The 22,008-nt window shown below is 39.9% G+C and overlaps 1 protein-coding gene across 2 annotated transcripts in view; it reads left to right on the top strand.

The window, feature by feature from the left end:
* Positions 1-225: 225 nt before the first annotated feature.
* The window catches only part of LOC138958206 (protein CLEC16A-like), a 42,667-nt gene continuing 20,884 nt past the window's right edge, over positions 226-22,008 (top strand). Inside the window, exons 1-15 of one of the 2 annotated variants that reach the window (XM_070329297.1) lie at positions 226-422; positions 1,007-1,135; positions 2,291-2,424; positions 2,901-2,968; positions 5,784-5,864; positions 9,307-9,375; positions 9,910-10,015; positions 10,563-10,686; positions 12,555-12,795; positions 13,000-13,110; positions 16,842-17,013; positions 17,346-17,508; positions 18,152-18,252; positions 20,142-20,194; positions 20,888-20,957. In XM_070329297.1, the coding sequence (XP_070185398.1) occupies positions 346-422; positions 1,007-1,135; positions 2,291-2,424; positions 2,901-2,968; positions 5,784-5,864; positions 9,307-9,375; positions 9,910-10,015; positions 10,563-10,686; positions 12,555-12,795; positions 13,000-13,110; positions 16,842-17,013; positions 17,346-17,508; positions 18,152-18,252; positions 20,142-20,194; positions 20,888-20,957 (1,699 nt within the window). In that variant the 5' untranslated portion in view covers positions 226-345. The remainder of the gene's footprint in view (positions 423-1,006; positions 1,136-2,290; positions 2,425-2,900; positions 2,969-5,783; positions 5,865-9,306; positions 9,376-9,909; positions 10,016-10,562; positions 10,687-12,554; positions 12,796-12,999; positions 13,111-16,841; positions 17,014-17,345; positions 17,509-18,151; positions 18,253-20,141; positions 20,195-20,887; positions 20,958-22,008) is intronic. The other variant, XM_070329298.1, reaches the window with a different exon arrangement.

Raw genomic sequence — 22,008 nt, forward strand, 5'->3', positions numbered from 1 at the left:
CTGTTCACTTTCTTCTTCTCTTCTTTCTCTGATCTCACCCTTTCGAATCCCCATATCCCTCACACCCCTCTTTCTTCCTTTACCTCTTTCCCTTTGTGTCATGATTATCTTTGTTTGACCGGGGTAAAACAAAAGCATCACAACATAAGTTTACCATCACCATGGAAGGGCGACAACCTCGTTGTTCCCGTCAAAACAAGGGAAAGCACTCGTAAGGCAGAAGAATCAAGATGGAAGACTAGCAGTGTTGATCCGCCCAACTGGACAGATAAAGTGCTTGAAAAACAACAGCTTTTGGAAGTTATCACCATCGTCGCAGTGTTCCAATGAAAAACTGAAACAACAATGTTCTCCAAACAGAGGTCCTGGCTGTCAGGGGCCTTGTGGAAGCCCAAGAACCCTCATTCTTTGGAGCATCTAAAGTAGGTCGCAGAGTAGTGTAGTCGATCGATATATGTTTAGAAAGAATCGGGTGATGTTAGGTAATCTTGATCTCTTTTTCATTTGATGGCCGTAGTTATCCATAAAATTTGTTCTCATATCTGGCGGCTACTTTATTTTTCACTAAGCCCGTAAGCATTCATTGACTACGGCATTGATTTTCAAAATGAAGTATGTTTACCAAATCTGGCGAGGAGTGGTGTCAGCTGCGTGTTTACAACTTGACAATGACATTGTTCACTTTACATTGATCAAACTATCCAGTTTTCACGGTAACACGTTTTTGTATGATCATCTTTCCAATGATAAACGTTCTTATGATCAAAAGATCGTGTAGGTTACCTAGCCCAAAGTTAGGCTAGGATAGCAACTGATCAAAAGATCAGACAAAGGCTCAACAGCCTAAGTACCAGTCTGTCAACATATCATATCATATCATATCATAATACTATGTGATATATATGCTGCCCCTTTGAATGAGTTAATTATTTAGACTTATGAGTTAGAGACTAAAATTTAGCATTGTTAATTATTAATGATGTCTTCATCTTTTGTCTGTGGCTAGATATCTACACAACCTTCTAGCCAAGAACCAGACAGTGACTGAGCAGAATCGCAGCCAGCTTGTTGAAACTCTTCGCTCCATCTCAGAGATTCTCATTTGGGGCGATCAAAATGACAGCAGCGTGTTTGAGTATGTATAACACTAACATTAACAATGAAAAATATGCTTTTGTTTGACTTTGTATAATAGTTATGCTAGAAGTAGTAGAAGAATGATTGTAGAAGCTACGTTTTACACGTTTATAGTATTTGTAATAGTAAGCAGCATGCAAGGTTTCATTCAAAATGAATATATATATGGTCAGGAATCTGTCAAGGTGTCCAAATGCAAAAATCCTGTTCTGGATACCTTTATTACTTTGTATTTTATTCTGTTTTTAAATGACTACAATATAAACAATACAGTTATGAAGTATTCCTCATGCAGATTCTATCCATACCAAATTTATGTCTGTCAGTTGTCTGGATGCTGAGAAAATTGACTTTGTTCAAGAAAAAAAGCACCTTTTTGGGCACACAAGGCGTTACGCGAAATGCATGGTACATTGTGCATTGAATAACCAAGTTACTGATAAGGGTATCATCTCAATCTAATTTTTAATAGGTCCAGAAATGGATGGAAAAACATATGTTAGATTATTAAAAGTTTGATCTGAAAATAGGTTTTGAATTTTGAGCGTTCTTTTTTAGCTGGTCTGTATGTTACATTTGGTGTAAATAATCATGAAAAAAGGGAAACTATCTTAAAAAAATGTTTCTGGTCAAACTTACTTAAAAGTCATTGCAGAGGAAGGTCATTAGGTAGGATGATTGTAGTTTTAAAGATATTGAGCGAAAAAGTTGTGTTTGATGTAATTTATAAATTATATTATATATATTAACTCACATTAATCATGGAAGAATGTGTCAAAATCTTGTCAATTATAGAGTCACTATTTTGCCCAAAGTTATAACTTATATATCAATGTGTAAAATAACAAGAAAACATAGGACGAAGAACGTTCTTGTCTATAAATTCAGATATTAAATGGAAATTCAATTTTGAGTATCACCACCTCCGAGTAAATAAGTCATAAGATCTTTGTTTAATCATTTACAACAAGATAACAATTATACTTACCAGATACACATTTTTAACACAGGAACAGGAAAAAATACATATTTTGTGTTTGTATCTGGGGAGTACATAGTTATTATCTTGTTCCAGTTCTTCTCACCTGCAGTCTATTGTTCCATGTCATTTAATCAATGGATTAATTATTGTGCGTATGTTTGTTTTCAATAGTTTCTTCCTGGAGAAGAATATGCTGTCACACTTTCTGCGCTACCTCCAGCAAAGATGTGGACGATACATCTGCGTGCAGCTGCTGCAGACGCTCAACATTCTCTTTGAGAATATACGCAACGAAACCTCACTGTGTAATATGCATGTTTCATCTCATGGTTAGAGTAGAATGTTCACTTACATTCAAAGACACTGTCTACAGCACCATGTTCGAGATGTTTTCTGGTGAATCTGACTTGAATTTGAAGTCTATAATTGCGATGCACCTGCAGTGGTTTGCTAAAGATGCTCCATGTCTATAAAAATTAATTCACTGAATGTGATGAATAGTAGTACAACTACAAGCCTGATTCTTCAGCGTCACTGTCAGAGTCCCGACTCTTCCTCATAATATCTGTCAATGCTGTCTGATAGACATGCCTCTATCAGACAAAACCTGTTTTAAGTCATACATTTACACGTTGAAAAGGTGGATATTGGGATCCTAGAAATAAAAAAATTCTGCTTTTTTTAAAAATTATTTGCTGGCTTGATATATGTTGTATACCCGGTATATATTCATATTCATATGTCGAGAATGCAAGCATTTTTTGTGTCTTTATCTTTCCAGATTATCTGCTCTCGAATAATCACATCAACTCAATCATTGTCCACAAGTTTGACTTCTCAGATGAAGAGGTTAGTATAGTAGATCTATGAAAAGGTACTATAGTGCAGGTAATTTGATCTTAATATCTCATAGCACTTACTATGCCTTTTAATTGTATCTGTATTGAGCTTCCCTTATCTTTATAATAATAATAATAATTATGATAAGGGTATTTATAGGGCGCAAATCCTAAAATAGTTCTAAGCGCCTTACAATCTTAAATATAATCATCTAAATAACAGCAACAATACACAACGTAAGCGCCTGTCACGGTTTAGTGACATGGATTGAGAAAGGAACACTCTGTGGGGTGCCTTTCTCAAATTGCGATGAAAAGCGCCTGTGCTTGTGTATGCGACGGGCTGTTTTTCGCTGACTGGACAACACGTGAAATACGTTCTCCACGCCTGGCTGGCGTGCAACAGGGTTTCATCGTGGAGGGTTTTGCTGTCTGGGCAAAATCGACTGGGACTGAACTGGATACGTGACACGTAGAGTCACGTGATGTTTTCAAGGTGTTTGAGGGAGACTTGAAATGACACACTTGAACATAGGCAGCAAGAGAGAAGGGTCGTTTTCTTCTTCCTAAGAGTTTGATGGTTTTCAACACGTGGTGATATATCATTTTATGTCAACGTGCCGTTCTGCATGTACAGTAGGGCTTTTAGGAACATTAAGAAGAGACCACCTTTCGCTGTATTCCATGTTTGCTGACGACGAGGTTGTCAGGTTGTTTCTTGGCTGAGCGGGGGGGAAAATTCCAACGCATGAAGTAAATTCAGCACAAGAGGGAGTGTGGCAGGAAATTTGTCGACGGGCGAAAGCCATACAAAGGAAGCGAATTCGCTTAAAGGAGAGCTACTTACATTAGGCTGTTGAGCCTATCTACTATCTACTATCTACTACCTACATATCTTCGCTGGATTCAGCGGTATCTACTACCTACATAACTATCTTCGCGGTGCTGTATGCTGTAACCTGGTGTCGCGGTGCTGTATGCTGTTGCTGCTGCTGGGATAACCGGTGAGGCCGTCACCGTCTGCAGGGGTCTTCCGGCAGGCAGTGACTTCACCTACACGACCACCCGTTGTCTTCAGCAGCTGAGTGAGGCGCCTGATTTCCCCACGATTCCCTGCTTCGTTCAACACCGACTGGCACTACAATCAACGAAGCAGTAGTGGGGAAGGACTATTTACGGGTCGCCCACTCCGTAACGAAAAGCTAAATGCACCATGTCATTGCGCCTTTAACCACCAAGTCACCTTGTGTATTTGGGATTTCATTTGAGTGGTGACAACGTGGGGTGTGTGACACCTGCAGAACAGTTAACTTTCCTATCTATACACGGGATCAGCGTGTTATTATCATTTTCTAAACTTTAACTGGCATTTTTTTGTCAGTGACCTATTTTTACGTTTTGAACATAAAACATCTTTTGGAGTGAAGTCTCGAGGGAGGTGGCGAGATAGTATATAAACAGGCGTCTGAAACTTATACTTTTGTTGATTCTATCTATTTGTATGACTGCGAGAGTGGATCGTGGTGTGGTTAGTTAGCAGTAACTAACCGTTCATAATCACCTTTTGTGATCTATTGAAACGTGACAGCGCCTTAAATCAATCTTAAATATAATAATCTTAATAACCTTAATTAATTATACATTGTGATACTGATTGAATAATGGTTATGACATGGCATTTCATTTTTTTTCTTTTTTTCTAAACAATTTTATTTAAATAAATAACAACAATTAACAATATCTCATACAATGAATTAAATACAACTTATCGAGTACAACAACGACATGGCATTTCATTTTAATTATCCCTTTTTTTTTTATTCACGGAGAATAAGTAACACTTGTTAGCTCTTTCTGAAAGTACAGTATTTGGTTTTTGACCGATTTACAACTTATTAGCCCTTGAAGGTCATTGTGGCCTAGTTTCAGTTTTAAAACTAAAAGCCTACACATGTATGTGAAGTTATACAATTTATAGCATAGAATTATAAACCATGTTAGCAAAGGATCAGAAAATCAGTCTTAGGCAAGACATCACAGCGTTGTAAAAGGACAGAGGGTGGTAGCAAACCATTGGTTTGTGTGTGTGCGTTTGTGTAAAATACAATGGGATTTAAAGTAGAGCTAGCTGTTAGATCTAGTGTTATACTAAAAGTGGACCCCCCCATACACACACACAGTCACACACACCCTGCCCCCTCTTTTTAGGACGTCAAGAGCCCCCCGCGGGTTAGGGGGAAGAATTTACCCGATGCTCCCCAGCATGTCGTAAGAGGCGACTAACGGATTCTGTTTCTCCTTTTACCCTTGTTAAGTGTTTCTTGTATAGAATATAGTCAATGTTTGCAAAGATTTTAGTCAAGCAGTATGTTAGAAATGTTAAGTCCTTTGTACTGGAAACTTGCATTCTCCCAGTAAGGTCATATTGTACTACGTTGCAAGCCCCTGGAGCAAATTTTTGATTAGTGCTTTTGTGAACAAGAAACAATTAACAAGTGGCTCTATCCCATCTCCCCCCCCCCCCCCCCCCCCCTTTCCCCGTCGCGATATAACCTTCGTGGTTGAAAACAACGTTAAACACCAAATAAAGAAAGGACATCAAGAAAACTGAACAAAATTATATCTTAAAATGGAGGTAAATTTACAAATGCTATGAACGGGAAATCTGAAAAAGTAAGGTCTTATGGGGGGGACGGACTTTAAAGGGGGTTCTACTGTACCGAGGTAAACATTATTTTTCTGGTTGGCTGGCCTTTGATAGCATGGGAAGGCGGAGGTAGGTGTACCGTGGTGTGCTCTGAAAATGGATGTTTGATTCTGTTAAGGTGATGGCCTACTACATATCATTTCTCAAGACGCTGTCGCTGAAGCTCAACAGACATACCATCCACTTTTTCTACAATGAGGTAAGCCTTACGTTAATATTTTCTCTGTACATGAATGGTAAAGACAGTGGTTTATGCGTGTTTGTGGTGTCACTTTGTTGTAGGCTGTGTGCACTTGGTTTTCTTATGTGCTGTGAGGAGTTTGCTTGAGTTGTTGTGTGAACTAAAACTTTCAGATTAAAAGTAAATTTAGAGGCTTTCCTGTACCACAACCTGTATGTTGTTGAGTTAAGTATTCTTAAACTTACAGTGCCTTGTAAATCATGTAGGGGCAGAAAATTCACTTTGCCAGTGTCTTTTCGTGAATGTAGAAGATAAAACATGAAAATCAAGAAACGTTCATTAAGTGAAGTTTGTATACAACATGAAAGTCAAGGAAAGTTCATTGTGAAGTTTTAGATTTAGATCCCGCCTCTCGGAAAGAACCTTAGAGAAAGATATGACGCTCCTGCTCCTCTGCCCCCCCCCCCCCCCCCCCCCCCGCCCCAATTACTGTTTTCTGCTCACAAAGGCCATCTATGCCAAGTGCAGGTGAAGCACTTACACACAACAGCAAACCACAAGCTGGGAAAGGCTGTTTATACATGCAATTGATGAATTATCTAGCATTAAAACCTTGAGAGAGTGTTAAACAGAACAAATAGATATATGTGTGACGTTTGGTGAAGATGTTTCAAGATCTTTGGAGGTAACTGATAAATGAATCAAAGTACTGATAGGTGGGATGCTTTCATTATTGCATTCCTAACTGTTTATTGTACATTTGGAGACCTGTTTTTCTCAAAGATTTCATTCATTTTCCTGTTTACAGGACTCTGAAAACCCAGTAAGTGAAACCTAAACTTAGCTGAAAGTTGCATGATAGTACAGCCGAGTTGAAGTTCTGCTCATTGTAAAATTCGATCACTACTTGTGCAGGTTGAAGGTTGTTTGAGTGTAGGTATTTGGACAGTTTGTTTGGAGATGGCTGATCATATGCATTCTGTGGCTTTATCATTTTCTTGTCCAGGTCTCTACTTTCTCTTTTTTCTTTCAAGCTGTATGTCACTTGTGAATTCTGACGTCAAGCTGAAGCAAAATAGAATAAGGTCTTGAATTATTTTAGTGTGAAATAATAACCACTCTCTGTTCTATCCTTATGATCATAAAACACAAAGAATTAAATGGACACACACACACCTGTTTGTTGGTGTGTGTGATGTAAAGATACCTTCCTCCCTGGGTAAACCATCATGTAAACTACCACAGATACCAAGGACTGGGTGGCCGAGTGGTAACGCACTTGCGCTCGGAAGCGAGAGGTTGCGTGTTCGATCCTGGGTCAGGCCGCAATTTTCTCCCCCCCTTTCCTAACCTAGGTGGTGGGTTCAAGTGCTAGTCTTTCGGATGAGACGAAAAACCGAGGTCCCTTCATGTTCACTACATTGGGGTGTGCACGTTAAAGATCCCACGATTGACAAAAGGGTCTTTCCTGGCAAAATTGTATGGGCATAGATAAAAATGTCCACCAAATACCCGTTTGACTTGGAATAATAGGCCGTGAAAGGTGAAGGCTCGCCTAACAGGCTTGAGGTTTGCTGGTCGATGTGAATGCGTTATATATTGTGTGTAAAAAATGTCTGTTTGTCTGTCTGTCTGTAAAAAATTCCATTTCAAACGGCAGAAATTAATATGTAAAGCGCGGAGAGCACAGTTAATTGTGGTTCGCGCTATATAAGCTCTTCATCATAATAAGATATGTCCAGGCTTTTACATGGGATAAGAGGAAGGTATCTTTACATCACATACACCAACAAACAGGTGTGCGTGGGGGTCCCTTTGAATCTCTTTTGTGTTTTACAACATAAATGCAGCAGAAAATTCCCACTCTGCACAAGTTGCAACCAGGCTTCAGGTTTTTGGCGTTTGTCTGAGCAGAAGGTGCTCTTATCCTTTGAAAGAAAATGGAAACTTGTACCCATCTATGGTGATTTTTAAGTTGATGGCCCCTCTGAATGAATCTAAAACAGTCACTCTTCTTTCAGTAAGTGCTGTCACTTTCACAGGGTTAATTTTGCCTTTTAAATATCAAGCAACCAGAGGATAATTCCTGTATGCATTATTACGTCTGCGCACATTTTCATAACAGTTATACAATTTTTTTTGTGTTACAGAGGTCAAAGTAATGTTTCATATAGTGATTGTAAATATTTAACAGGAAAGTTTTAGCTTTTCAACATTTTCTTGTTTTTGTGTTTGCTAAACTTACTGGTGTGAGCTCTGTTCCACATTAAAAGAGTTTGCTAATGTTCAGTTGTTGAGGCATATAAGTCATTCAGTTTTAGTGCGAAGTATGGCAGCTGTTTGGGTAAAGGGTGTATTTAACATTTTCATGGTGATGGATTTGTGTGTTTGATAGTGCATCATATTTAGGTAAAAGTAAAACTGTACTTCTTTATTACCTTTCTTCTTTCTAGTTTTTAACATTCACTGAAAGAGTTCTGTAACTTGTTACAGTGGAACCCCCTCTTTAAGACCTCCAAAAATCTGAGTAAACATGTCTTCTTCTTCTGCGTTCGTGGGCTGAAACTCCCAGGTACACTCGTGTTTTTTGCACGAGTGGAATTTTACGTGTATGACCGTTTTTTATCCCGCCATTTAGGCAGCCATACGCCGTTTTCGGAGGAGAAAAAACATGTCTTAAAAAAAAGGAGGAATCAGTCTTAAAATTATGGTAAATTACATCTGATACATAAAGCTGCGTGAGTGTGTGTGTATGAGGATCAAAGGCTCCGAAATGGATTGTGATTTTTGCGGAGTTTGCCCATTGTCACTCGAGTCGTGTCATATGGTATTTTTGGAAAAAAATCATCAAAGACGATTCCAAGAAATTACTGTACAAGTTTTTGAAACAAATGGGTAAACAGCTAGTAGTAGTAGGTCATTAACAGAAAATCTGAAATAGCAAAGCCTTAAAAGAGGTTAGGTCTTAAATCAGAGTGTCTTAAACGGGGGTGTCCGCTGCAGCACTGGTTTCTGCTTCTTGATTTAGGAGACAGATCTTTGCGATGCTGGTTTGGTTTGTGTCTGTGCATGATGAGCATACGGGTACAGGAAAGGTCAGCTTTCATTATGAAACGGTACATAAATCTAATATGCATTGAGCAGGTCACTAATAATGTATGATTCATCAGATGACTTGTTTTTCAAATTGGAATGCAGAAGTTGTGGTTGTGGCTGCAAATATATTATATAAGGGCTGTAAGTTCCATTATTATTTAGAATCCAGGCTCCTGTTGAGCAGATGCTAAGAGGAGATCCCCAAATCACAATCAGGGAGAAGCAAGATGCTTTGGGCAATGAAAGCTCTGCAGTTGAAAAGATCTTACACAAATATTTAATGCCCCAGAGCTCTGCTGTTTTGCTTCCAACCTATTCTCCTGACCTTTCCCCATGCTAGTTCAACCTGTTCTCTGATTTTTAGAAACAGCCGCGGAAAGATGGTTTAGGAGCCCTGAAAACTCTGTCAGAGCCTTCACGAGAGCCAGAAAAGGTATAGTCAATGCCACATGGTCCCAGGCCTGAATGAGCTCGTTTGAGAGGATGGCCAGTTTAGTGTCGGCTGGGGGAGAGTTAGTCTAGAAAATGGCTCAATTGGATTGTTGGTATGTGTTTTTGTTTCTAAGATTCTAAATAATTATGGAACAGCCTTCGTATATGTGTGTGAGTGTTTGCAGGCATGTAAGTTTGCATAAATGTAGGCACGTGTGTGTGTGTGTATGTGTGTGCGTGCGTGCAAAGCATTTGTACCTATTGCAATAATTGACATATTTTCAACGAATCTCATCAGATAAAGAACAAAAGAGTTCAACACTAAAAGAAAGAAAGTGGAAAGGTAGAGTTCGTACATACAGAATACAGAATCTTTAATTGCCCAAGGTTGGGAATGGACTTAGACAAAGAAGAAGTGTATTATGAACTTGCGGACTAAACACTTTCATTTGTCTTTTCATTTTGTCTACGTTTCATAAACGACGATGTCAATTTTGCCTTTTTGCTTCAATGTGCTGTTTTTCTTTACTTTTAGCACACAAACGACTTCGCTTTGTACACAGAGGCCATCAAGTTTTTCAACCACTCAGAAGCCATGGTCCGTATTGCTGTACGCACCATCACTCTCAACGTTTTTAGAGGTGAGTTGTATGTGTGTGTGTCTGTCTTTATCTCTGTCTGTCTGTCTTTCTTTATCTCTGTCTGTCTGTCTGTCTTTCTTTATCTCTGTCTGTCTGTCTGAACTTGTAGGTTTTCTTGTTTATGCTTATGAGTCGCAAAATTATAGAGGGAAGGATTCAGGTACATGTGTGTGTGTGTGTGTGTGCATATGTTTTATGCATAGTGTGTGTTTGACTATTGATCATTTCATGTGTTTCTGTGCACGACAGATGACAAAAAGGATGCTTTAAGAAGCTTGATGTCTTTTTATCTCTTATTAATTTAAAACTTAATTCTTGAAATAACTCTGTGACTCGCGTATTAAACATACAGGAAACGACAACACATCTTGTATGGAAACAACAAGGAAGTACTTCCATCTGGGTTTTTTTTCTCTGTGAATTTTATTGATCTAATTCCTCGTGTCATTACCTTTGAATCAAATAATGAATGGTACATTGCATTGTGTTTCAGTGATTCGTACATTGCAATGTGTTTCAGTGAATGGTACATTGCAATGTGTTTCAGTGGACGACAAGGCCATGCTTCGTTACATCCGTGACCGCACGGCCGCTCCCTACTTCTCCAACCTGGTCTGGTTCATCGGCAATCATATTCTGGACCTAGAGCTCTGTGTGCGCCACGACATGGAGTAAGATTTTCGTTTTCCCATAGAGAATACTACATGGCTTGCTGTGTCTATAGAGAATACTACATGGCTTGTTGTGTCTATAGAGAATACTACATGGCTTGCTGTGTCTATAGAGAATACTACATGGCTTGCTGTGTCTATAGAGAATACTACATGGCTTTCTGTGTCTATAGAGAATACTACATGGCTTTCTGTGTCTATAGAGAATACTACATGGCTTGCTGTGTCTATAGAGAATACTACATGGCTTGCTGTGTCTATAGAGAATACTACATGGCTTGCTGTGTCTATAGAGAATACTACATGGCTTGCTGTGTCTATAGAGAACACTACATGGCTTGCTGTGTCTATAGAGAATACTACATGGCTTGCTGTGTCTATAGAGAATATTACATGGCTTGCTGTGTCTATAGAGAATACTACATGACTTGCTGTGTCTATAGAGAATACTACATGGCTTGTTGTGTCTATAGAGAATGCTACATGGCTTGTTGTGTCTATAGAGAATACTACATGGCTTGTTGTGTCTATAGAGAATACTACATGGCTTGCTGTGTCTATAGAGAATACTACATGGCTTGCTGTGTCTATAGAGAATACTACATGGCTTGCTGTGTCTATAGAGAATACTACATGGCTTGCTGTGTCTATAGAGAATACTACATGGCTTGCTGTGTCTATAGAGAATACTACATGGCTTGCTGTGTCTATAGAGAATACTACATGGCTTGTTGTGTCTATAGAGAATACTACATGGCTTAGCTGCTGTGTCGTGCCAGATTTACACGAGTTTTTTTTTAAATTTTGCTCGCAGTTCACTATTTGAAAAAGCAACGGGTGTAAATCTGGTACGATACAGCAAGCCATGTAGTATTCTGTTTATCCTACATACTGTACTTACGAGTATTTTACTGAAAATGTCCTGCAGTCGAGGCAGGTAAATTAAAGACACTTGTTTTGGAACCTCGATCTCTTCTAAACCCTCGTGCAATCTATTACGTCAAAGCAAAGAAACGTCACTTTGAAAGTGTGGCGTGATGTGTTAGTTCTAAAAATTCATCGAGGGTAATTAGCGAGCGCAATTTTGTTTTTAGAATGACGTTTGTCTCGGTGACTTTGGCATCATAAGCAGTGGAAAAAAAGGCGTGCTTGACACGACCTCATTTACATGATATACACACGTGTGATTTGAACGATTGTTATCTCACGAGTATCTCTCTCACGTATGTAGGATAGACCTGTGTATTGTTTGTTTGTAAATGGGGAAAGGGTGTGTCAGTCAGGTAAAATTAAAGAATTATTTACTTTCTCCGTCAACAGTTGACAATGTTGTGAGCCACTTTCAGATGAAAAAGAGGTTTATGCTTGCATGCTTGGTATTTTTATGTTTCTATCACCCACCGAACTCTGACATGAATTACAGGATCATTCCTGTGCTCTTGTGCTTGCGTGTACACATGAAAGGGAATCTTCTTGTCGTTCGCTGTTAGATCGTCAGTCCGGACTGCAGGGCGAAACGTGCTGTCCTCTCCAAGTCCTCTCTGGGGCCGTATAGCTTCTTTTGTAGCGCTGTCTCCTCTGGCCAGATGGTGTTCCTCAGAGCACTGTGGTATGGACAAGCCTGCAGGATGTGCTCTGCTGTCTGATTCTTGCCACACGGACATAAGGGGGAGGGAAATGAAAGGGAATAAGGCACCAACAGATCTGCACATAAGTTGACCTGGCAAATCGGAAAAATCTCCACCCTTATCCCATCAGGCGCGGTCGGGATTCAAACCCGCGACCTTCCACATGGGAGGCTGGCTTCTAATTTACAAGGCCAATGTACTCGTCAGCCATCATATATAAACAATTCCCTTTTTTTTCAGCCATCGCAGTCGAGATCGTCTGTCGGACCTGGTGGCCGAGCACCTGGATCACCTGTACTACCTGAACGACATCCTGACCATCGGGCTAGACACGCTCAACCTGGTGCTGATCAACCACCTGCTCAACAACCTCTTCATCCCCCTCTATGTCTACTCCCTCACCAAGCGCAAGAAGGTTGCCGACGCTCAGGACGACAGGAAGCACGTCAGCTCCGTGGTGTCGCTCTTCCTGCTCTCACAGGTGAGTTTTTTTAACGCTTGTTATTTAATTATGCAAAATAGATTTAAATGTGTGTACATTTCTTTCTTTCTTTCTTTCTTTCTTTCTTTCTTTCTTTCTTTGATTCGATTATTTTCCGAGAAGTGATTAGCGAATTCTATATTAATTATGTCATTGATTATGTTTTCTTAAGGCATTGCTAAATGTATATGTTCTGTGTTGCAGGTGTTCTTGATCATGCATCACACACAGCTAGTCCATCAACTAGCAGAGGTCATCTTCCATGGAGACATCACCCTCACCCAGACAGAGGGCTTGCAGAACTCGCCTAAAGCTGTAAGTCTCTTCCTTTCAGTATATGGGCGCTTTTCAAAATAGTAAGAATTTTCAGACAGATGAATTTTTCAAAATGACTTTAATCAAATCAACTTTCTTGTGAGTTAGAATGATTAAGGAAACATTAAAGTATTCAAAACACAAAATGGGCACTCTTTGTCTAAAACAGTGGAGAAGAAAAAAATAATTAATGAAAATAAACAAGGAAAAAATGTCAGTGGTGTTACCATGTTTTGAATTTTTTTTTATCAAACAAAATAAGGCGATATCATACTGATTTGCATATGGATTGAAGAGCCTAAAGATGATCTCCCAATTGATCATGATTGAACATGTATCGCTGCACTGAAATATCAGGTTTCAGAGCATAAATGTGCCTTTCGCTCTGATTTACTGTTTTTTTATCATTGTCTTTCACACGGAGCAGATGAAGGAGTGATAAAATGTTTACGATTATTTTTTTGTGTATGCTTTGGACTTAAAGGCATAAACACAAAGCATTGTACTGATTAAAATGTCCAAGGAATTATGGACAAAAATTAAAAAATAGCATGGTAACACCACTGACATAGCGGTAACACCACTGACAGTCGGTAACACCACTGACAATCATCATAAAAAAATTGAATTTATTATAAATTGGAAATAAGATACTTGTCACCATGAACATTCATTATGAATTTGAAACCCAAAAGAGACTTCTGATAAAGTGAAATTATCATAACTTTAACTATTCAGAGGTACATTCATTGTAGGCAACAGTGAAACAAATTACTTTTGGTAACACCAATGACATAAACACCATTCATTAAAGAATTTGTAATGAGATTTCAAGAAGAACACAATTTATCAGTAATGCTCATGTTAAAACTGAACACTGACATTGTTTTGAACAGGTTTTATGCATAAATGTCACAAACTTATTCCAAAAAGGTAACAAAACTTGACATTAGTAACACCACTGACAACTGGTAACACCGCTGACAACTGGTAACACTAATGGCATACTGACATCATCGTTATGCCATTTTCACAACTTGAACATAAATGTAGCACATTGCAAATGCACATGGTTAATGCGACAGCTCAAATAATTGTTCCAAACAGATTACAAGCACAAACAGAAAACTTAGGGGGGAAAATGCAAGCAAATACAACATGACAATAAAGAAAAAAGTAACAGGCAGTAATACAAATGAGATATGCTTGCATCCATCTCATTTCATTTCTTTCCTGGGCACAAAAGAAAGTTACAGTAATATGTGCACCTGCACTCTTCAGGCAGCGTTTCTTGACAGAATGCATGGCAGTAATAAAAAAGGCTTGGTAGTAGAAAAATGAACAATGTCTTGCGGTGCATTTGATACCAGAACCTCGTCAAGTTGACAATACCCTTGCAGAAAATCATATGCTTCAAGCCTTCAACTTTCCCACCACCGCTCTCCATATTGCCTCATCAACTGAAAACTGGTCTGCTGCATTGCTAGTACGAACAGGCTGTGGGATGACGGCCAGAATTTTGTCATGGTCATACCAACAGAGATCTTGGTATGTTTTGGGCCAGAAGAAAGTGTTAGTAAATCCCTTGCCCACCGCATTCATACAGTCCACATAGACCTCTTCACCATCAACCTCCACAACCACCCCAGGATACGGCTTTCGCTCATACTGGACCAGAACCCAGAGGCCCTTACACTCTCCTGGGGGTGGGACATCAAACATCTGATCCGACATTGGTCTGGCTGATTGCTTCCCAACAGAGTCTGTTGTTTCTGGGACTGCAACCACAAAATGGTTTGCTATCCAGTGTTCTTTGGTCATGTCCTGTCTTGTTGTCGTCCACATAATCACGAGTGGATTGTTGGGTGTGGCTGAGATACCTTGGTCATCATGCTGACATCCAGGAGTGACTTTCAAGGCGCTGTGAAGTCGTGGTAGAATCAGTCTATGAAGATCAAACCGGACAATCGGATTGCCAGTTTGAGGGTGGACTGAAAAAACTGGACTTTTCAAAATGCTGGACACTGCACACACTTGCCAAATGCCCATGTACACCCCGGCTTTAGTTATCTTCATGACTGCGGTATATATACGCCAGCTCCTAGGACAAAAGTGTACATACTTAGCATGTGTTTGTTATAATGCATGCTACAATTGATATAACATGATATATAACTTGCAATGTATAGCTCCACGCTACATAAAGTACCAGCAACTACTTCTTTAAGCATCCTGCCCAGTCCCTAGCATCCTCTTTCCCATGTATGCATTCCAGTAGTCTTTTCAATTAACGTTGCCCGTCTCTGCTGTGTGAAATACACCAAAAAGACCTTCGAATGTCAGTGGTGTTACCATTCTGTCAGTGGTGTTACCCTACAGCATGGTAACACCACTGACGGTAACACCACTGACAAAATGCAGTTTAAAAAATAATGACTGCTCCCCCAAGCATGCGTGATCCAAAGTTCTTGCACCATGTGGAAGTGGTTTACTAATACCACTAACTGAGCTATCAGTTTCTCCCCTGAGTGTGTTTTATTGCAACTGCACCTAGTAACACCACTGACAATATTTACAAACATACCCTTACCTGCTTCGCTTCCAAAGGCTTGTAAATGGTCCACAGCTCACAGTGCCGGCTTTCTCTGCATTCAAGTTATGGAGGGTAAAGGGAAGGAACTCTCAGCGAATATAAAGATGGATAGCAAGGGGGGAAACCAATGTTTTCCACCAAACTTGTGTGATGGTAACACCACTGACATGAAACCGTGGGACAATGATTTTTTCATCTTCAGTTTATTTTTTCTTTCATTCTGTTGGCAGAAAGGGGTAAATAGAATTTGAAATGTAAAGTTCATGGATAAATAACCTTAAAAATAATTTTTCTGGACAGCCTGAATTTTTTTTCAAGAATTTTATGGACAGTTCAAGTTTACCATGTTTTACGTGGGACAGCTATTTTTAGCCACCCACTCGATATTGTATGGACAATAGTAATAATCAAAAGCAATATTTGATAAAAAAAAGTTAGACCCCACTTCTTGTACAATGGTTGCTCTTTACGATAAAACAATTTGCATCGAGAAATACTGATACGTTTATTGGTAAGATTTTATGAAAGTACAGGGACAAGAAAATTCTTACTTTTTTGAAAACCACCCATATGTGGTATTTTAGTTTGTATGTGATATTTTGGTATTTGGTATTGCCTTCTTGTCTTCAGGGAATTTCCAATTTCCAACAGGCAGGTGTGTGGGTCAAAGAAAATGTTCCATTTTAATGTACTCATTTTTTTCCCCGAAATCGGCATATGCTGCCTGAATGGCGGGGTAAAAACGGTCATACACGTAAAAATCCACTCGTGCTTAAAACATGAGTGAACGTGGGAGTCTAAGCCCATGAACGAAGAAGAAGAAGAAGAATGTACTCATTGCAGTGGACAATTTTGTTATTGTTATTGTTATTTTTTGTTACTTTTGTTGTTGTTATTGCTGCCCTTGCACCTTTTCCTTGTCCCGGTATGCTCTCACACAGCCCCGTCCCTGTATCCGCTCCATCACCATCTGAATTTCGTTTTGCTGCCAGACTTACCAATTTTACAGACGCTCCAGGTAGGGATGTCAGGTCGCTGTGGTGGGGTACCCTCTGAAGATGACATTGCAGTGCTGCCGAGTCACTTCGAAGGTGTTCAGTAGTGATTCTAACCAGACTTGTGTACCTATGAATTTCAGGGAATCCGTGAGTTCCGTGCACCGGCTGAACCCCTGGAGAAGACGCTGGAGAACAATCGTCCCAAGCGACGCTACGGTCAGACCACGGTGGGGCAGGACGAGGGGGCGGTGGGAGGGGCAGAGGAAGGGGCAGCGTACGATCCTGGGGAAGGAGTTTCCTCCCCTTCTACAGGTAAGGACTGGTTGGAAGCAGTCAGGAAGAACTTAAGAAAACATGTGTAGTAATACTATAGATGCAGTTAAACAGTCTTTCTGTCTGTAAGTCAGTCAGTCAGGTTGTCAATAAATGAAAAACGTGTTGACATTCTTGTGGAATCAAAAGTGACAAAAGAGAAAGAGATAACACTGTGATACATAAGATATGGAAAAAAAATTAAAGCGGGAGAGAGGAAATGTTTATTATTGAGATTTAAAAAAATATTTTCAAAAGGTGACCAAGTTCTCTCTTTATTGTGATTCTTAGTTCAATTCTTAATTCAACTCTTAATTGTTTGATGTGCACAGAGGGCGCCCTGAGCCCCAGCAGTGAAGTTTGCTCGGGCGACACAGAGCTGTCCAGCCCCACCCAGAACTCCACGGACGAGGAGAAACTGATCGGCATGTCTCACCGTATGGCCATCCCCTCCGGCATGCCCGACAGGCTGCAGCCTTTCACGCTGGAAAACAGGTCAGACATTTCAGATTTTCTTTATATGCATTTGTATGCATTAGTATGTATGCATTATAGGGCGGCGAGATAGCTCAGTTGGTCGCGGCTTGGCTTGAAACCAGTTGTTGCTATTGGCATGGGTTCGACCCCACGTTAGTGAGGAATTTATTTCCTAAAGTCAACTTTGTGCACTCTCCTCGGTGCCCAACACCCCCGTGTGCACGCATGCGCATGATTAAGATCCCAAATTCACAGCAAAAGTCTCATCGGCGTATGCTGCTTGAATGGCAGGGTAAAAACGGTCATACACGTGAAAATCCACTCGTGCTAAAAACATGAGTGAACGTGGGAGTCTAAGCCCATGAACAAAGAAGAAGAAGAAGAAGGAAACACCAATACAGGCATGCAGGAAAAAGAAACAATCTAGGACAGAGAAGATCAGTAATTTGTGTGAAGATGCCTTTTTCCTTTCTGTCTCTCTTTCTTTTGTTGTTTCATTCTTTGTTTCTTGTTTTCTAATTGTAAACTTACCTGTGTGCACTTTGCTGCTGTTATTTTTTTCTGCAACAAGGAGAGGTTTGTTGCTTAGGCACTGTTAGCCCTTTATTTTACTTCAAGGAATCTTGTATTATGCGTTAATTGTGTTGTGTTTTGTTGACAGGCCGTACCTAGAGACGCTGTTCACCGCCTTGGAGTGCACGGAGAACGACTACTCCGCCCTCTTTGCCCTGTGTCTGCTGTACGCCATGGGACAGAATGAAGGTAAAATGCTCCGCTGTTTGAAATCCAAAAACAGACTGCTAATGTTCCAAAATTCAGAGTCAAAAGACAAGAATGGTAGGTTATTAGAACGTTTAATTGTTGACAAAACAAGACGTTACATTTACAGTACGTCGCCCCACTGGTCTTTGAAGCAGACAGACAGACAAACACTTATGGTACGACATAATTAACAGACCTGTTTACCAGTACGATTTGGGCGTATTTTGTACGCCAAATTATTATCGGTATGCAAATACGCGACACACGTACAAAATATGCCTAAGAAAAAGTCTAGAATACGTTTTCCGTTGTTGGTGTGCTGATTACGGAATGGTACAACTGATACCGGTTTCGGTCGAAGGGAGATAACCATGACAGCGAGTCTTCAGCTGTGGAAACCTTGTTCAGTTGTTGGCACGTGCGATCGTCTGGACAATTGTGGCAAAATGAAGCGGAAAAATGTGCAAGTTTTGGATGACTGTACCAAGTCTAAACAGAAGAAGCAGTAGATTTTCTTGGAGAAATATATAAGAAAGAGCCAGGAATTGTGGAGTCTACTATGGGAAAAAGTCATGCACACTGCAAGTATTGTAAATCAGATTTCTCCGTTGCCCATGCTGGGAAATATGACATCGAACTACACTGCAGTTCCAAAACTTACCTGGACAAGGTTGCTGCCAAGGAATTATGAAGTTCATTCCCGCAAAGCAAATCCTGCCAGAAGAAAAGGCTGTAGTCCGCACTGAAGCAATGTTTTCTGAGATGATTGTAAAAATGAACTTGCCACTGTCAACCGCAGATGTTATTTCACGAACTTCATCTTTTCATTATCAATCTGTTTGGAAGACACTGGTTATTATGATAATGCTATAAACTGACAGGTAAATAAAATTGTTTTATTCCTGTTGTATTGGAAGGAGTTAAATTCTGAAGGTGTTCACAAGACATGCTATTCTTACACAAACACGTTTGCACCCACGCGTACATTTTCCCTAGCCCATATGGCTTTGCTTGCAAAGTACACCAACTTTTTGAAAAATACACTCAACTTTTTGGGAAAGTACTCTTGCCTCGGGTTTAGGGTAAACAGGTCTGAATTAACTTATCTAAAAATTGTCGGTGAATCTCGCATGCAAGATGCAGGCTCCGCTGTTTGGTCTCATTTGGTTTGGGTTTCTGGAAAGAACACATTTCTTTACCTTCAGCAAGCAGTAGTTTACTTATTTCATTGAACGTTATACAGTTCAACCTGTCAATAACGACCACCCAAGGGACTCACAGAGCAAAAGTGGTCGTTGCAGACAGGTGGTCGCTATAGAAAGGTGAGTTATATTGGAAAGAAAATATGGGTGATCCTTTGGGGTGGTCGTTGTGGGAAGTTGGTCGTTAGGCCCCCCCCAAAAAAATTGTCTGTTTCTGGTCACCCGACCGACCCTAAATTTCGGCGCCGACCCTAAACTTTTTTTTTCCAAACTCAAAATATTTTTTTTTTTTTTTTTTTTTTTGGTGGTAAAGGACAAGGTGAGAAAATGAACAACAAAAACGTGTGAAAACGAAAGTCTGCTGACGATTTGTAAATGTGTTGAGTGTCTTGTCTCTATGAATAGTGAATCCAGTCTCTTTGCGCGATTTTTAAAGTTAGTTTTATTGGTCTACATTTGGGGTAAAAAAAAAATTAAAAAAAATTAAAATTAAAAATCCCTACCTACCTACCCTATTTTTTTTTAGCCATGTTACCAGAAACAGACTTTTTTTTTTTTGGCCTTACCAAGAGGTGGTGGCCTGGGCAGGTTTGAATGTATCTTGATTTCAACAAAAGTGAGTTTTATCTTCTTCATAAGTATTGACATTCAGGTAGTAACTGCTCTTCTCTGTGTGTGTCTGTGCAGGAATTTCTCAGAACTTGATGGATGGAGTCCTGATGCCCACCGAACGATCTAGGGTATGTGGTCATTCTTTGTCTCAGAGATATAATCTTTTCTGTACCTTTTGTTGACTAACCAGAGCATCCAATACTGCCAGTTCGAGCTCCCAAATGCAGATCCCTGTAACTCCCCCTACACACAATATGATACCGACGACACGTATCTGCAGGGTTTCATTTACTAGTGCGCCCTGCGCCATTGGCGCATAAAATCTGAAAATGTCCCATCACAATTCCCTTCAGTGCGTCAAAGGGCGCATTGAGATAACGTACCACTGCGCCACCAAATGTACATTTTACATTGGATTACACACACACGCACATACAGAGATAACACAATATAATTCTCAGATGGCATCATATTGCACCATTCTGCATCTTTGGTCAAAGCGCTACTTGCCTTCGACCATGTCCCATCAGAATTTGGTAGAGGGGGACAAAAGTCCCATTGCCTTTTTCTCCCAGGTTAAACTCTGTATCCGTTTCCATTTCCACTGGCTTCCTCAGATGTTTCAGCATTTGTGATTTTGGAAAACTTGCAAGTTTCAAGTTTGAAATTTACGGAGTTACTTTCTGTGCCGTGGGGGGTAAAAGGGCTAATGTAACAATCGGTCTGCTTGTTCTGTTCATGTTGTGTGGTGTGGAAATCTGCAAGAGCCTGGCAGTCCTGCATACATGTGTGTTGGTGAAGAAAAGTGCTTTTATTTTCAGAACAAAGAAAACTACAACATCCTGCTTGTCGAGCGTCTGATCCGCATCATTGAGCAAGCGTGTCAGTCAGGTATGTCTATAATATATACACACTTACTGTTCGTCCCATAGTTCAGTTACAGTGAGAAAGCAAAGAGTGAAGTTGTTCTCATTCTCTACAAGGAAGACGAAACATTATAGACTGGCAACTGGTCGTGACGTTTTAGAAGTTGGCGTCCAAGAGCAGCTTTCATTGATGACACGGTTTGCTGCAAATAGAGAACTTTTTTTTTTTTTTTTTAAATGGCACATTGTGAATGTTTATATTGACAGAAATCCCCACGTTGAAGCCTGATAATAATTGGGCGAATTCGACTTTGCGAAGTCTACTTTCAGGGGTGGGACTTTTCCGCGAATCCGCGGATTTCCGTGGACACAACTTACGAATTCCGCTGGAGTAATCTATTTTTCCGCGTCATACTATTTCCAGTATTGGATTATGGATACATGGTTCATTACGTAAATATGCACCATTACAATGCTATCATTGTTGTGTGAAAGTGTGTTTTTTGTTTGGTTGGGTTGTGTGGTTGTTTTTGTGTGTATTTTGTTTTAGGGGGGAGTGAGGAGAATGTCTTTTTTACCTGATCCAAACAGGTATAATTTTACTTTCAGAATGCACCAGATTGCACAGATTTTAATGTACCATTCAAAAAACAAAACGCCCCAGAAAAAAGGGATTTCCTCTTTTTTCATCACAAGAGAGTCCCACCCCTGACTTTACAAAGGTAGATGCACAAAGCTTTGTCGTGGAATTTTTGGTAAAAAGACTTCGTGAAGTCAGCTTCAGGCTCACATAAGGAAAGCCATAGGACAAAACATAAGTAGATCAAGTTGTAGTTTGAATGCTGAGTAGGACATTAATTGTGATTGGTGGTGATTTGAAGAGTTCCCTTATGATGCTGTCTGCTCAGATACTTTGCTAGTGTTCTGTCCTCCCACTAATGGCCCCAAAAAAAAAATAGGTGTGGTTACGGTAACATAGCCAAAAAAAATAGGGTAGGTAGGTAGGCAATCACTTTTTTTTTTTTAAACTTTTTTTTCTAATGTGTACAAATTAAACCTACTTGACAGGGAAATAA

This window comes from Littorina saxatilis, linkage group LG2 (genome assembly GCF_037325665.1).
Source record: "Littorina saxatilis isolate snail1 linkage group LG2, US_GU_Lsax_2.0, whole genome shotgun sequence".
Taxonomy (NCBI): domain Eukaryota; kingdom Metazoa; phylum Mollusca; class Gastropoda; order Littorinimorpha; family Littorinidae; genus Littorina; species Littorina saxatilis.